The following is a 13233-nucleotide window of genomic DNA, read 5'->3' on the forward strand; positions in this document are numbered from 1 at the left end:
TGGCTGGGAGAGAACGACATTTGGGGACAGGAGCTGCCGGCTTTCTGCCCCTCAGCCCGCAGTGAAGAGCACCGAGGATTAGGACCTCACTGCCACGGTCTCAGCCGTCTCACACACCACGGTGAAGAAAAAGGAAAAAGCTGAGCAATATCTCATTATCTTCAACGCGGTCATTGTGAAGGATTGTAAATGTAAACCAAAGAAACATTTCTCCTTAATATTTGATTCTCAGAGGTAAAAAACTCAAAAGTGTCAAATGAGAAGGAGAAAGCGAAGGAAGGGACATAACTCATGCTCTAATGTGTCCTTAAGCAAAACAGCAAGACCGTCTGAGAAAATACACAGGTCTATCTTTACCTATAGTTGTCAGTTAACATTTTTTAAGGAAGGAGCTTACTCTAACCCACTCTGAAACCTGCTGCAGCTGCATTTATACAGCCCATTTCGGGGATCCCAGTTTACCTGGACAGTGCACATACAGGCATAGGGACGTGTGTGCTTTCCCCACAGGGAGAGTACAGACAGGGAAAGCATAACATTTGAGTTGTATTATGTTTCTGTCTTTAACCCGTTCATGTATGACAATAACGGGTTTATTATTCGTGCAGGCTCTAGATTTGCTCGGCCACATCTCTTAATGAATGCGAATCCTAACAATCACTATCAATTCTGGCGACATTTTTTTGTTGTGGTGGGAACAGAAGCCTCACGGCAGACTCTGTCTGTCCGTCCCTCTGCTGTAGGCCAGATTCATTCCAAAGAGCTGGTCAGCAAGCTGAGTGAACTCACACCCCCGCAACAAAAATTATAGATCCTTTAAATCGGAGTTGAAAATACTTGAAGAGGCACTGAAGTGTGCGGTGGGATCCCCGGTGCAGCGCTGGGAGAGCCCAGCTTTGCCGGCACCTGCTGGCAGCGGCCACCTGGCTCGTGCCTCCCGGGCTCAGCGTCTGCCTCTGCCATCTTCTCTCTCCCGTAGCCTTTTCTCAGAGCCCTCCAGTCTGGTTCCCCTCCTCCTGCTGTCAAGGTATTCAAATGACCCACAGTTTACAATGGCCATTTGTGTCTAAAATTCCACCTGGCAACCAGTGTCCCTGCCGAACCCTAAAGAACAAAAACCTCTCCAAATCATGTCCATTTGGGGCTGCAGGTTTCATACTTTTACTAAGTTGACACTGAACAAAGAAAGTGTCCTTGAACTAAGGACTCGGCCCAAGTATTTACACTGAAAGCAGACTCCCTCCTCTACAGCAAAGAAACAGCTTTTTTCCAGCAAGAATGAGACTTCTGTCCAGTAAATCAATTGTGAGCCTGGAGACACCCGCAGACTGTCCAGTTAGCTGCTCGTCTCCCGGCACAGTTTCCGCCCCGCACAGCGGAGGCAGCTTTGGGAATGGCAAGTGACATTTGCCTAACAAAAACATAATTAAGGAGCTAAATGGAGAGTGCCCTCCTATAAATTAGAACTATATGTAAAACGTACTCCATTCTAATAGTTTGGCAAGAATTAATTCCACTTTAAGTGCCTTTATTCTGTTTATTTTTGAGTTACCAAAACATAAATAGGGACATAGAAATGCTAAAACAAATTCTGTTTCCAGACATTTCTATTGCAGGTATTCGGGGAAGAGTCACCGGCTCAGGGCCAGGCTGTGCTGCCGACGGCTTCGCTACGTTGCCCACCCGGTAACACAGCACGCCCTGGAGCTGTGCTGTCCGTCGCGGCGCCACCAGTACACGTGACCATTGCAATTTAAGTTAATTCAAAGTAATTAAAACTTAAAAATTCCCATCCTCGGTCACACTCACATTTCAAATGCTTGATAGCCCCCTGTGGCTGGTGACCCACAACCCAAACAGCACAGACCCAGAGCAGAGCCTGGCACCGAGGGGCACAGAGTGCACGTTTAAAACGCCCCTAAAGTTATAAATACAAACGAAAGCCTCATAAATCAGATTTAAACAATAGTCTGTATCATGTGTAATTCCAGCAGCTGGTTATTAGAGTATTTTAAAAGTGTTGCCCACATGAAAGCACAGAAATGAGCAGAAATAGGACTAATTGTTAGAGGATGTCCTCAAAGATAAAATGGCTCAAGACCGATTTCACTGAAGTACCAAAAGGACATTAACTGGGTTTTTCAAAAACTGTGCTTTGAATGTGCAACTCGATTAAACGAAAAACCCAACTGTGTGGTCAACACAAGAACCCTGTCACTTGTGTACCCTCGGTAAGGAGTCAGGGTCAGCTGTGTGCTCCTCACCACAAAGTGGCCTCAGGTGTCCAGGGCAAAGGGCACATGGCTTCCAACACTCAGATCCTGAGCACTGCGCGGCCTGACAAGGCCAAGGAAAACGATCCAACGAAAGGCTCGGTCACATTACGACACAGAGCACCGGCTCTCACTCTGATGCTCTGAACATTAGAATCGGATCATCGTAGACCCAGGCATAATCTTCCCCTCAGACTGAGCTGAGACTTGTCTCTTAAAATATTAAGTCGGAAAACTATTCTCCATTTCATGAAGATCAAAATGGGCCCTTCCGAAGAAGATTTAAACGGATATTAAAATTCTACCACAGAAATATATCAAATAAATATTTGTATGTGTAGTCAGTAAAATGGCAAATTCATGGTATAAACAGAAAAAGAATCCAGACATTTGGGATCTCCTACAATTGGTTAAGACAATTCAATAAATAAGGCACTTTAATTGAAAATTAGATTCAATTAATATAAAAATTTAGAAAGACTATGAGTCTAGCCAATTCAATGTTTTAAAGAAATCTCAAAGGGAGATAGTTAATAAATTCAGCTCCACTGAGATCATACTTAGTCCACAGGGCTCCCCTATGCCCTGTAAAACCTTTATGTTCATGTTATTAAAAACAATACCTTTTCCACATTAGAATTTTACAACCTAGATCTGAGCTAAAAATTCAATGTGTGGAAAATCCAAGCATCATAACCACTACTAAAGATCTAACCAACATCCTACTTTTCTCTGGATGTAAAGCTGAGAATATTTGTACTAGCTTACTAATAAATTATGAGCAAAAACAGGAATTCAGAACATAACAGGATATAAGCAAAAAACCCAGTTGTGCAGCCCAATTAAAATAAAAGCAATATGTAAAAATAGCTTTAATAATACCACTAAAGTATTTAAAATCTCTTCCCAGGTAATTGAGGAGAGAGGATGAAAACTGCTCACAGGGCCCTCCCGTCCCCACGCAGCCTACGAACTCACCATCTTTAAAATCGCCCCGTAGAGCCGCAGGAGCACTTTCCGAGGCTCGTCACCAATGGTGGCCACGGTGTCGGGTAAGGAGCACTGGAACAGCATGTTACTGAGGCCACCTCTGTTGGAAATAAGAGGACAGTAAGCATCAGTATCTTGAAGGTCAGCTAAACTGCCCTTCTTGGACAACTATGGATGAGACGTCAGGGTCCCGCAGGAACTGCCCCCATCGGAGTCTTGATCGACCCTCGGGTACTTGCGATATACACCATGAGCTGCACAGCGTTTGGATCAAACACTACAAACAGGCACATCCCCTATCTGTTCTTCTTAGCTTAACGCTGGACGTGAGCTCTGTCTAAACTGCACGCGTGCACCTGTACATGGCGTGCGCCTCTAGAGAACGAGCAGGACTGAAGAGGACCTTGCGCAACACTGGGGGCGGGGGGATCCCAGATGCATTCCTTCAGGCTCATGTGCTTCTAGGATCCCAAATCTCCACTGTACTCCCATAATGACCAGGTTAAAATCCTGGGGCAATACTTAATCCACTTTCCCGAGGACCTTCCACTTGAAGTATACAGTAGAGCTCCGAGTTATTAAAAACGTCCCAACTGATTTTGACTAAGAGCCTTTTCAAAAAACTTGCAACATTAACTGGTTCTTGGAGCGCTCAGAGGAAACGATCAGAGATCTCAGTACCCTGAACCTTCCACTCTGATGACGAGAGACAAGAAACAAATTACAGGGGTCACTTAAACAGGAGAGTAACTGCCTTTGGGACCAACCACCTGTGTGGGTTGGACGTGACTAGGTAGAGAGGAAGGCCAGTTAATGGAGGAACTGGAGCGAAATGAAGGAATACAAAATCCTGTACAGTCAGGAGTTCCAGACAAGAAGCACGTCATCAGCAGCCGACTTCGGACTCCCGAAATGCTCATCTTATCTAGCCAGCACGTCTTAAGGAACGACTGTCTAGCAAAGCACTGTGCTGGAAGCTAGCAGGAAACAAAACCGAACCGTGCTCTGGCCCTTGTCCTCAAGAAACAGCCTCTCTAATGAAGACAAACCAGACATGGAACTGTCAGAATTCAAAATCACAGGGCAGTGTCTGAGGCTACACGCTCCAGCGAACCGAGCCCACACCTGCCTGTCGGAGGCTTCTGCATCACGTGGCAGGAGACGCGCTGCTCGGGGAGAGAAAGTGGCCAGGAGATCGAACCGCAGCTTTCTAGAAGGACATCCCCCGGTCGCAGGAGCCGCCAGCTTTTTCCCTGCTGCATCCATAATCAGTCCAGTCTAGTCAAGCTATGCTCCCCAAAGTGAGACTAAAATACGCACCTAATTTACACCATTAGGTACAGAATTACACAGGGATTACGAGCATACGCTGACAAGCATTGCCAAGAGCTACAAAATACAGACCAAGAGATTGTGTGGGGAGAAGAGAGAACAGGGAGAAATTTTTACCGGGAGGTTTGTTAACGTTGGCATATTAACATGAGTGAACAATTCTGAAAAGTCTGCTTCTGTGGCAGACATTCTCTTCCCTTCCAGGTTCTATTCAGGCAGCAACGCGCCAAGACTATTTACCAGTTCCTTCACGGGTAGGTGTGCCCACGGGACCAGGTGCTGAGAAACAGAATGTAAAAGGCAGTGTCTGTGTGACACCCTCATGGGCTTTGTCCCTTTCTTCCTGTCCTCTATCCTGATGTCTGAAACAAGGAGAGGGCAGTATGTCAATCGCGAAGCTCTTGTCTCCGAGCTCCAAGTCCACACTTCAGTTCTCGGTTGTGATCCTGGGCTGGGGGCTCCACCCGTTACAAATCTCCTTTGCCAGCTGCTCCCAGTTAGGGTCTGCCAGTGGGGGCACTGGAGGGAGGCTGGAAGGCTGGAGGAAGGAGACAGGTCGGCTTGTTGTTCTTGTCTGAGTGCTGGAGTAGCAACAGGGGAACCCCCACTTCTTTCACCAACCCCAGAACCAGCCTCACGGCACCTTCTCCGGGATACCAGCTCAGAGGTCTGGGCCTCAGCTCCAGGGGGTGCTCCTTAAGTCCTCAGATGCCAGTACAGCCAAGCAGTGCCCTATCCACAGGGACGGGGGCGCCCAGCTGCAGGGTCTGATAACCCCCACCTCGTCCCTTGGTCCTTCAGCCCAAGGAAGGGGCTGCTTCCTGCAGTTCTGTGCGCCACTGGCTCCCATTTTTGTTTTGGTTCTCTAAAGCCTGTTCACCTAATTCCCTATACTAAATTCTCTATGTTGAAACGTCTAGTGTTGTTTCTTTCTTGCCAGCATCTTGACTGGCACAGATGGCCAGAGCTTTAGCAGCTTCTTAGATCATTAGAACGAGAGCCACAGAACAGCAGGGCCGTTAGCCAAAAGGAGCCCGCATCTCCATCGAGCCCATGGAGCTGCCATACCTGCCCAGCCGGTCTACTTCCGGGCCTCTTTAACACAAGAGGGAGATAAACTTCTGGGTTGTTGAAGCCACTGTTACTCTGGGGTTTCTGTTACAAGCAACAAGATCTAATGCTAACGCTACAGCTTGTCACAATGCCCTTCCTCGTGTTCTCCCAATCTGCAAATCCTCCTTACCTTTTCTGCTACCTAAAAACTACCTACAGTTTAAGACCAAGCTCAAAGTCCAAGCATCTCATGAAGCTTTCGCGACCTTCCCTGCTAGCTCCTTGAAGGCAGGGGTAACGTCTCGCTACAATTCTCAAGGCCTAGGCACTGCAAATGGTGAGCGCTCAGTAAAGCTTTTCTGAAGATGGCAGCAAGCAGCAGCAGTGTTGTCTCTCTTCTCCAAACTCCCTCCTGTTACATTTGTCTTACTAGCTCTGGCGGGTTAGGCTTGGCTCCCTCATTAATTAGACCGTAAGCTCCCTAAGAGATAGTCGGGAGGAAGGCACCATGCTACTTGAAAGACCACTGGCTTCAGAGCCAGGGATTCAAATTCCAGTACTGCCACTGACTAGCTGTGTGATCTTCGGCATATCACTAAACCTCCCTGAGCCTCAAATTCACCCCTCTGTAAAAGAGTAGCACTTTCTTTGGTCATTTTATTTTTCTTGAGTGGGGGGAGGGGCAGAGAGAGAGGGAATCCTTGTTTGTTTGTTTTTTTTTTTTTTGAGAGGAGAGGGAGAGAGAGAATTCCAAGCAGGCTCCACGCCCTGTGTGGAGCCCGTCACAGAGCTCCATCCTATGACCCTGACACTGTGACCTGAGCTGAAATCAAGATCAGACTTAATCGACTGAGCCACCCAGGCACCCATCTTTTAGCCATTTTAAGAGCTCCCTGGGCTGCAGTGTTCAACAGGTTAGCTCAGTTCCCCCTCCCCACAATCCTGCAGGGCGGATGCTGATACTGCCTCTTGTCTAAGATGAGGAGACGAGGCAGGGAGGGATAGCACTGTGTCATGCTAAGCACACAGTAGGTGCTGTGGGAGCCACACAATCACAAGAGCCTTACATCAGGACCAGTCTGTACAAAGGTGCGAAAAACGGATGTCATTGTTTCCTGGGGCTGCTGTAACATATAACCACAAATTTCATGGCTTAAACCAACATGAACGTATCTTGCAGTTCTGGAGTTGAGACACTTCGGTCTTCTGGGGCTAAAATCAAGATGTCGGCAGAGCTATGCGTCCAAAGGCTATACCACATTCCAGTAAACACACACGAAATGACAAAAACAGATTCTGATTGAGCTAATGATGTCAAGGGACAGTGCTTACTGGGGGGAGAGGAACTGGTGTTTCACGGGGACAGAGTTTCAGACCAGGAAGATGGAAGCGTTCATGAGATGGATGGTGGTGATGGTTGCACAACAGTGTGAAATCCTTAACCCACTTAAAAATGGTTAAAAACAGTAAGCTTCATGCTGTGTACGTTTTACCACTATCTTTTAAAAAAAGGAAAGAAGTACGGACATGCGCTAAAACATTACGCTCAGTGAAAGGAACCAGTCACGTATTCTACGATTCCGTTCATGTGAAATGTCCAGAACAAGGAAATCTATAGGCAGAAAGCAGATCAGTGAGTGCCTAAGGCTGGGCGGGACAGGGCTGGGGGCCAGGGTTTCCTTCTGAGATGAGAAGAATGTTCTAAAACTGATTGTGGGATGACGGCTGCCCGTACTTGTGAATATACTAAAACCCACCAGATAAACACACTTTAAATGGGTGAATTGTATGGTATGCGAACCGTATCTCAATAAAGCACTTTTTAAAAAAGAAAAATGGCTTTTTTCCATATGTAACGATTTTTTCTTAACCGATTAAAAACTTGAATGTGCTTCTACAGAAACTATGTTTCCCAGACGTAAATAAAAGTCATATTTAAGAATTTTTTCAATAGCTTACTTAAAAGCAATCATGAGTACCTGGGAATCTTCACGAGAGAAAAGACCTCTTTTCCCAAAAGGCAAATCAGCTGTCTCTCCCAGTGAGGGAGGAACAGAAAGATCAGGGAACCCAAGGCTCTGGTTTTCCCCCACGTGAGCCTCCTCGAGGCACAAGGACGGAGTGGAGGGAGGAGAATGAGAGCAGCCTTGACCTTTCTTCTCAACTCAGGGCAACGCCTCCGGTGCGTGGCTTATCAGAAGCACCCTGCCGCGCAGGCTCCTGGCTACCAGGCGACAGGACAGGCATCCCATCAGTTAAAAGCCCTCGTTTTCCTTCCTGTCACACACTCTTGAGAGTTCGGTCAACAGTGGGAGCAAACAGATGAGCTACTGTTCTGAGTTGTGTAACTCCATTCAAAGTTTAATCCCGCGCTCCTAGAGAAGCCAGGCGGGCCAGCTCGGCCAGAGCCCAGCTCCCAACCCGCAAACCCTTCGTCTCTTGAATTATCTGTGGCCCCTGGTGTTCAATAGGCTGTAGCGGGAGGAAGTAAACCGCCGGTTATTTTTTAGTGACAAGCAAGATAAATGAAACAAGGTCATTATCCCGGATGCCCCAAGCTGTGAGAAACCACCTAGAAAAACGCCAGTTACCAATGAGCCAAACAACATGACTGGGAAAAAGAAGATACGTTGGGAAGATACGCCCCAGACGTGGAAGCAAAACCACAAGGGCCCAATTTACCATAACAATTTGTCAAGATATCCTCCCAAGTAAAAACCCCGGGAACCCTCAAGGATTTCAAACAAGCTGCAGAACAGCTGTATAAGAAACATCCATGTCCTAGTTGAACTCAGACACAAGACACTCAAGGAAGCAAAATATCAAATAAAATGAAGCAAACACGAGTGTTTCACACTCAGCACATGTCAGCAGCCCACAGCGGGTGCCCAGCCGGCCCACGGGCCCCAGGCACAGAGCCAGCGGACTCCTGGGCCCAATCAAGAGTTTCTAGCACACCCGTCGTTAATCAGATATCAAAATAATCCTTTCAGTTTCTCTGGATATCCAGAGAAAACCATGCAACACAGAGCAAAGAACCACCCCGAAGCCTAGGGCTAACGGGTTTCTACGCGGAAGAAAGTAGTTTTAGTGCAAACAAAGCCACGTGGCAGCGCCCGGGAGCACTGTGCTGCTTTCATCATATTCGCCATATTCGTGTTCATATTCACCACAAGCAGGAAAGAGCTCAGCTGACCCGGGTGTGCTTTTAAGGACTCAGCTAAGTTTCCGCAGTTTTACTGGAGCAACTAACGTAGGCTGTTTGTAACGTGTAGTAAATTATTTGCCTTTCAGATTTTAGAATTCATGTCCCAAAAAATCATGTTAATATGGATCTTAAAGATCCCAAAATAAAAAATATAACAAGTTACCCAAATTCTATCATTTGAACATAATCACTTTTGAACATTCTGGGTGGTTTGTTTTTTTTGTTTTTTTTTTTTAAGTAGGCTCCACACCCAAGGTGGGGCTTGAACTCATGGCCCTGAGATCAAGCGGACATTCTGGGTTTTTTTTAGTTGTCATTTTTCTAAGCTCCTCTTTTCCTACTTCTTTCTTGTTACTAAAATTGGGATCATACTGAATGTATTACTCCATAACGTTCCTCTTGCATTTATATTACACAAGCATTTTCCATCAATTCAGCATTAAAAATACAATTTTTAATCACGCACACAATTTCCTCTTGAAGACTAAGCATGGTTTAGCCAATGGCCCACTGCTGGAGATAGTGGGCCTTTCCATAACTTTTTACTTCTATCCATAACTCTACGGTATGGACACCTGTACATCAACCTTTATGCACAATCTGATGAGACCCTTTAGTCACAGTTGGTTTTTCTGGGTCAAAGAGCACTAACATTTTTAAATTTTTGCTACCCATTGCTGAAATGTCCTACAAACAAGCCACACCACTCACTCCTTGCCTGTCAGCACATCAGAACTCCCCTCTCATGATCTTATATTTAAGATTTATATATTAGAGAGAGTGAGAGAATGCAGGTGGTGGGGGCAGAGGAAGAGGGAATCTCAAGCAGACTCCCCACCAATGGAGGAGCCCGACATGGGGCTTGATATCACAACCCTGAGATCATGACCCGAGCTAAAACCAAGAGTCAGACATTTAACCGACTGAGCCATCCAGGCACCCCCATCTCATATTCTTGACTGACTCTTTTAATGAAAACTTGATAGATCAAAATATAATTTTTAAAAACATCAAACTGCAGGGTACAAGGGTGGGTCAGTCCGTTGGGCATCTGACTCTGGGTTTCAGCTTGGGTCGTGGTCTTGGGGACGTGGGATGGAGCCCTGCATCAGGCTCCCCGCTCAGCAGGGAGTCTGCTTTCCCCTCCCCGCCTCGTGCACACACATTCTCTCTCTAAAATGAATAAATCTTTAAAAATTAATAAATAAAACATCAAATTGCTAGTGAAGATAACTAAAATTTTTTAAGTCTATGACAAACACGAAGTTATTAACAAAGACCATGAAATATTTTCAGTTAGAAAACTGTTGCATTGGAAATATTGATAGGTACATCAATACAGAAAAAATACATTTATTAAAATAAATTACAAAACACGCTGAGAGTTAGCTTTATTTAAATGACTTCTTGTGGGCGGCACCTTGGGTGGCTCAGTCAGTGAAGTGTCTGCCTTCAGCTCAGGTCATGATCCCAGGGTCCTGGGATTAAGCCCCACATCAGGCTCCCTGCTCAGCAGGGAGTCTGCTTCTCCCTCTGCCTCTCCCCCTGCTCGCACACATGTGCTCGCTCTCTCTCTCTCAAATGAATAAAATCTTTAAAAAAAAAATTACTTCTTGGTGACATGCATCAGTGACTCCATGCAGGGTAACTTCGAAACTGATAAATGTCAATCCATCACCCTCCTCATAAAGCCATATAATTAACTGCACTAACCACTAAGAAGAGAAGATCAAATTGGAAAATGTAAAATAGCAGATAATCTAAAATTTTAGTTGACCCAGAAATGGGTCAAAGATACTGTGTCATAGTAGGCAACATATCGACTGATCAACATTATTAAAAAGAACCTTGGGAAATTCCATAAAATCATTTCAAAACAAAAACCACTCCATGTAACACTAAGATCTGGTATTTGATGCTACTTCCTCTTTAAAGTTCCTTATGGCAAGACGTATGGATCATGCCTTCTTACCGGGCAGGGCCTTCCTCAAACAGAAGCCTAACTGACAACAGGTCCCATATGGTCGAATATGAACCACCATGTTCCAAAACATACAGGATTATTAATTCTCTTATATGTCAACTATTCTATTACAAGTACACCTATCATAAAAAAGACTCTAATGCTTCAGCACTTAAACCAAATACACAGATCATAAAAGATTTCAAGATCAGAATCTTATTTCAGAATGACACAAACAGAATTTTAATACCAATTCAGAACGCTGATTATCTCTGGGGAAAGGAAGGGAACCTGAGGCCAATTTAGCAGAATGTGCCAACTGATAAAGCTATTTTACATTTTTTACTCTTTCCTACTTTATATATGTAATAAAAAAAATTTAGAGACACTTGGGTGGCTCAGTTGGTTAAGCATCTGCCTTTGTCTCAGGTCATGATCCAAGGGTCCTGGGATCAAGTCCCATGTCAGGCTCTCTGCTCAGTGGGAGCCCGCTTCTCCCTTTCCCTTTGCCCCTCCCCCCTGCTCATGCTGTCACTCTCACTCTGCACTCTCTCTCTCTAATAAATAAAAGATTTTATATATTTGAGAGAGAGAGACAGAATGCATACTCTCATGTGCTCATGGGGGGTGTAGGGGCACAGAGAGAGGGAGAGAGAGAATCCCAAGCAGACTCCCAGCCAAGTGGCTCAATCTCATGACCCATGAGATCACAACCTGAGCTGAAATCATAAGTCGGACACTCAACCGACTGAGCCACCCAGGCACCCCTAAATGTTTGTAATTTTTAATAAAGAGCTTATTTCACGTAAAACTTTACGGCATCTAATACACAATCAACAGCATACACGATAACGAACCCTTCTCAAAAAATCAGTTGGCAAGGGGCGCCTGGGTGGCTCAGTCAGTTGAGCAGCTGACTCTGGGTTTCAGCTTCAGGTCATGATCTCAGGGTCCTGGGATCAAGGCCCACGTAGGGCTCCATGCTCAGCAGGGAGTCTGCTTGAGGATTCTCTCTTCCTCTCCCTCTGCTTCTGCCCCTCCCCCCACTCACATGCTCTCACTCTCTCTTCCTCTAAAATAAATAAATAAATCTTTAAGAAAAATATCAGCTGGCAATGTAGGGTCTGTATAAAACCAAGATCACTGGCAGCAAGGAAAACATGGTGCTGATAAAGATCGCAGTGGGTCAAAGCAATGACAGCCTTGTCCAGTATCTTCTCAGTCACAATGGGGAATACTTGCTGGGGTCCACGGAGATTCTCTTTGACAGAGGCTTCAAAAGATTACTGACATCTTCAAAAGGTTAAACATCAAGTTACCACAAGACCCAGCAGTTCCACTCCTAGACATACACCCAAGAGAACTGAAGACATGTCCTCACAAAAAACCGTACACAAATGTCCATAATAGCCAAATAATGGAAAAGCTCAAATGTCCATCACCTGACGAACAAATTGTGGTATATCATGCAATGGAATATTATTCAACCATAAAAAGGAACAAAGTACCATATGTGCTATGACATGAATAAACCTTGAAAACATACTAAGTGAAAGAAAATGGTCATAAAAATCCACACATATTGGGTGATTCTTCCTACATGAAATGTCCAGAAGATATCAGGTGAATTTGTGATTGTCAGGAGCTAAGGAGGGAAGCGTGGGGAGAGACTGCTAATGGTAAAGGATTGATTTCTTCGGTGATGAAAATGTTCTGAAAAGATAGCAGTGATTACTGTAGAACCCTATAAAAATACTAAAAATCACTGAACTGAATTTAAAAGGGTGAACTTTACGGTATCTCAATAAAGCTGTTATTTTTCTTTTTGAACCAGCGATAACCACTTTGCCTTAGTTAACTACAGATTGAACATTCATTGGATTTATCTAAACCACCCTCTTAATATTAAACCTGTGTCTTGTCCACGGCGATCATCATTTGACTAAAATCTGCTCCCAACCATGGAACACTTCCAAGGGAACTGCTAGCTCCTAAGAGCAATCAAGCCCACAAAAAAAGACTCCTCTGATTTTTGGATCTGGAAAAAGAAACATTACTAAGAGCTTTGGAATGAGAAAAGTTACCCAGTTTCAGGAAACCTCTCCACGGCTGCACTAGGAGTTCCCAGCTTCGCACACCCTTCCTTATTCCATTCAGACCCTGCGCTTCCCCCCCCCCCCACTGCTACCAGGGGTCCTTTCCTCTGTTCCTGACCAGGCACTTCTTTACTTCCCTTCCCACATCTCTTTTTGCCACTTTTCCTTCCATCCCTTCAAGTTTGAGGCCAGTAAGAGAAGGCTCTCCCACACAAAACCCACCACCTTCTCTTCTCCTCCCACCCGTGTCACTGCCTGGGTTCCACAGTCCTGGCACCCAAAGCATTGTAAAAACCGTCAAGAGAAACATTCTAGAAT

General features: G+C 45.2%; 1 protein-coding gene across 2 annotated transcripts in view; it reads right to left on the bottom strand.

The window, feature by feature from the left end:
* CHKA (choline kinase alpha) overlaps positions 1–13233 on the bottom strand; it is a 58491-nt gene that overhangs the window by 32201 nt on the left and 13057 nt on the right. For both annotated transcript variants that reach the window (XM_040639549.1, XM_040639548.1), the window contains exon 2: positions 3252–3363. In XM_040639549.1, the coding sequence (XP_040495483.1) occupies positions 3252–3363 (112 nt within the window). The remainder of the gene's footprint in view (positions 1–3251; positions 3364–13233) is intronic.

Source organism: Ursus maritimus, unplaced genomic scaffold, assembly GCF_017311325.1.
Source record: "Ursus maritimus isolate PB19 unplaced genomic scaffold, ASM1731132v1 scaffold_23, whole genome shotgun sequence".
In the NCBI taxonomy this organism is placed as follows: Eukaryota; Metazoa; Chordata; class Mammalia; order Carnivora; family Ursidae; genus Ursus; species Ursus maritimus.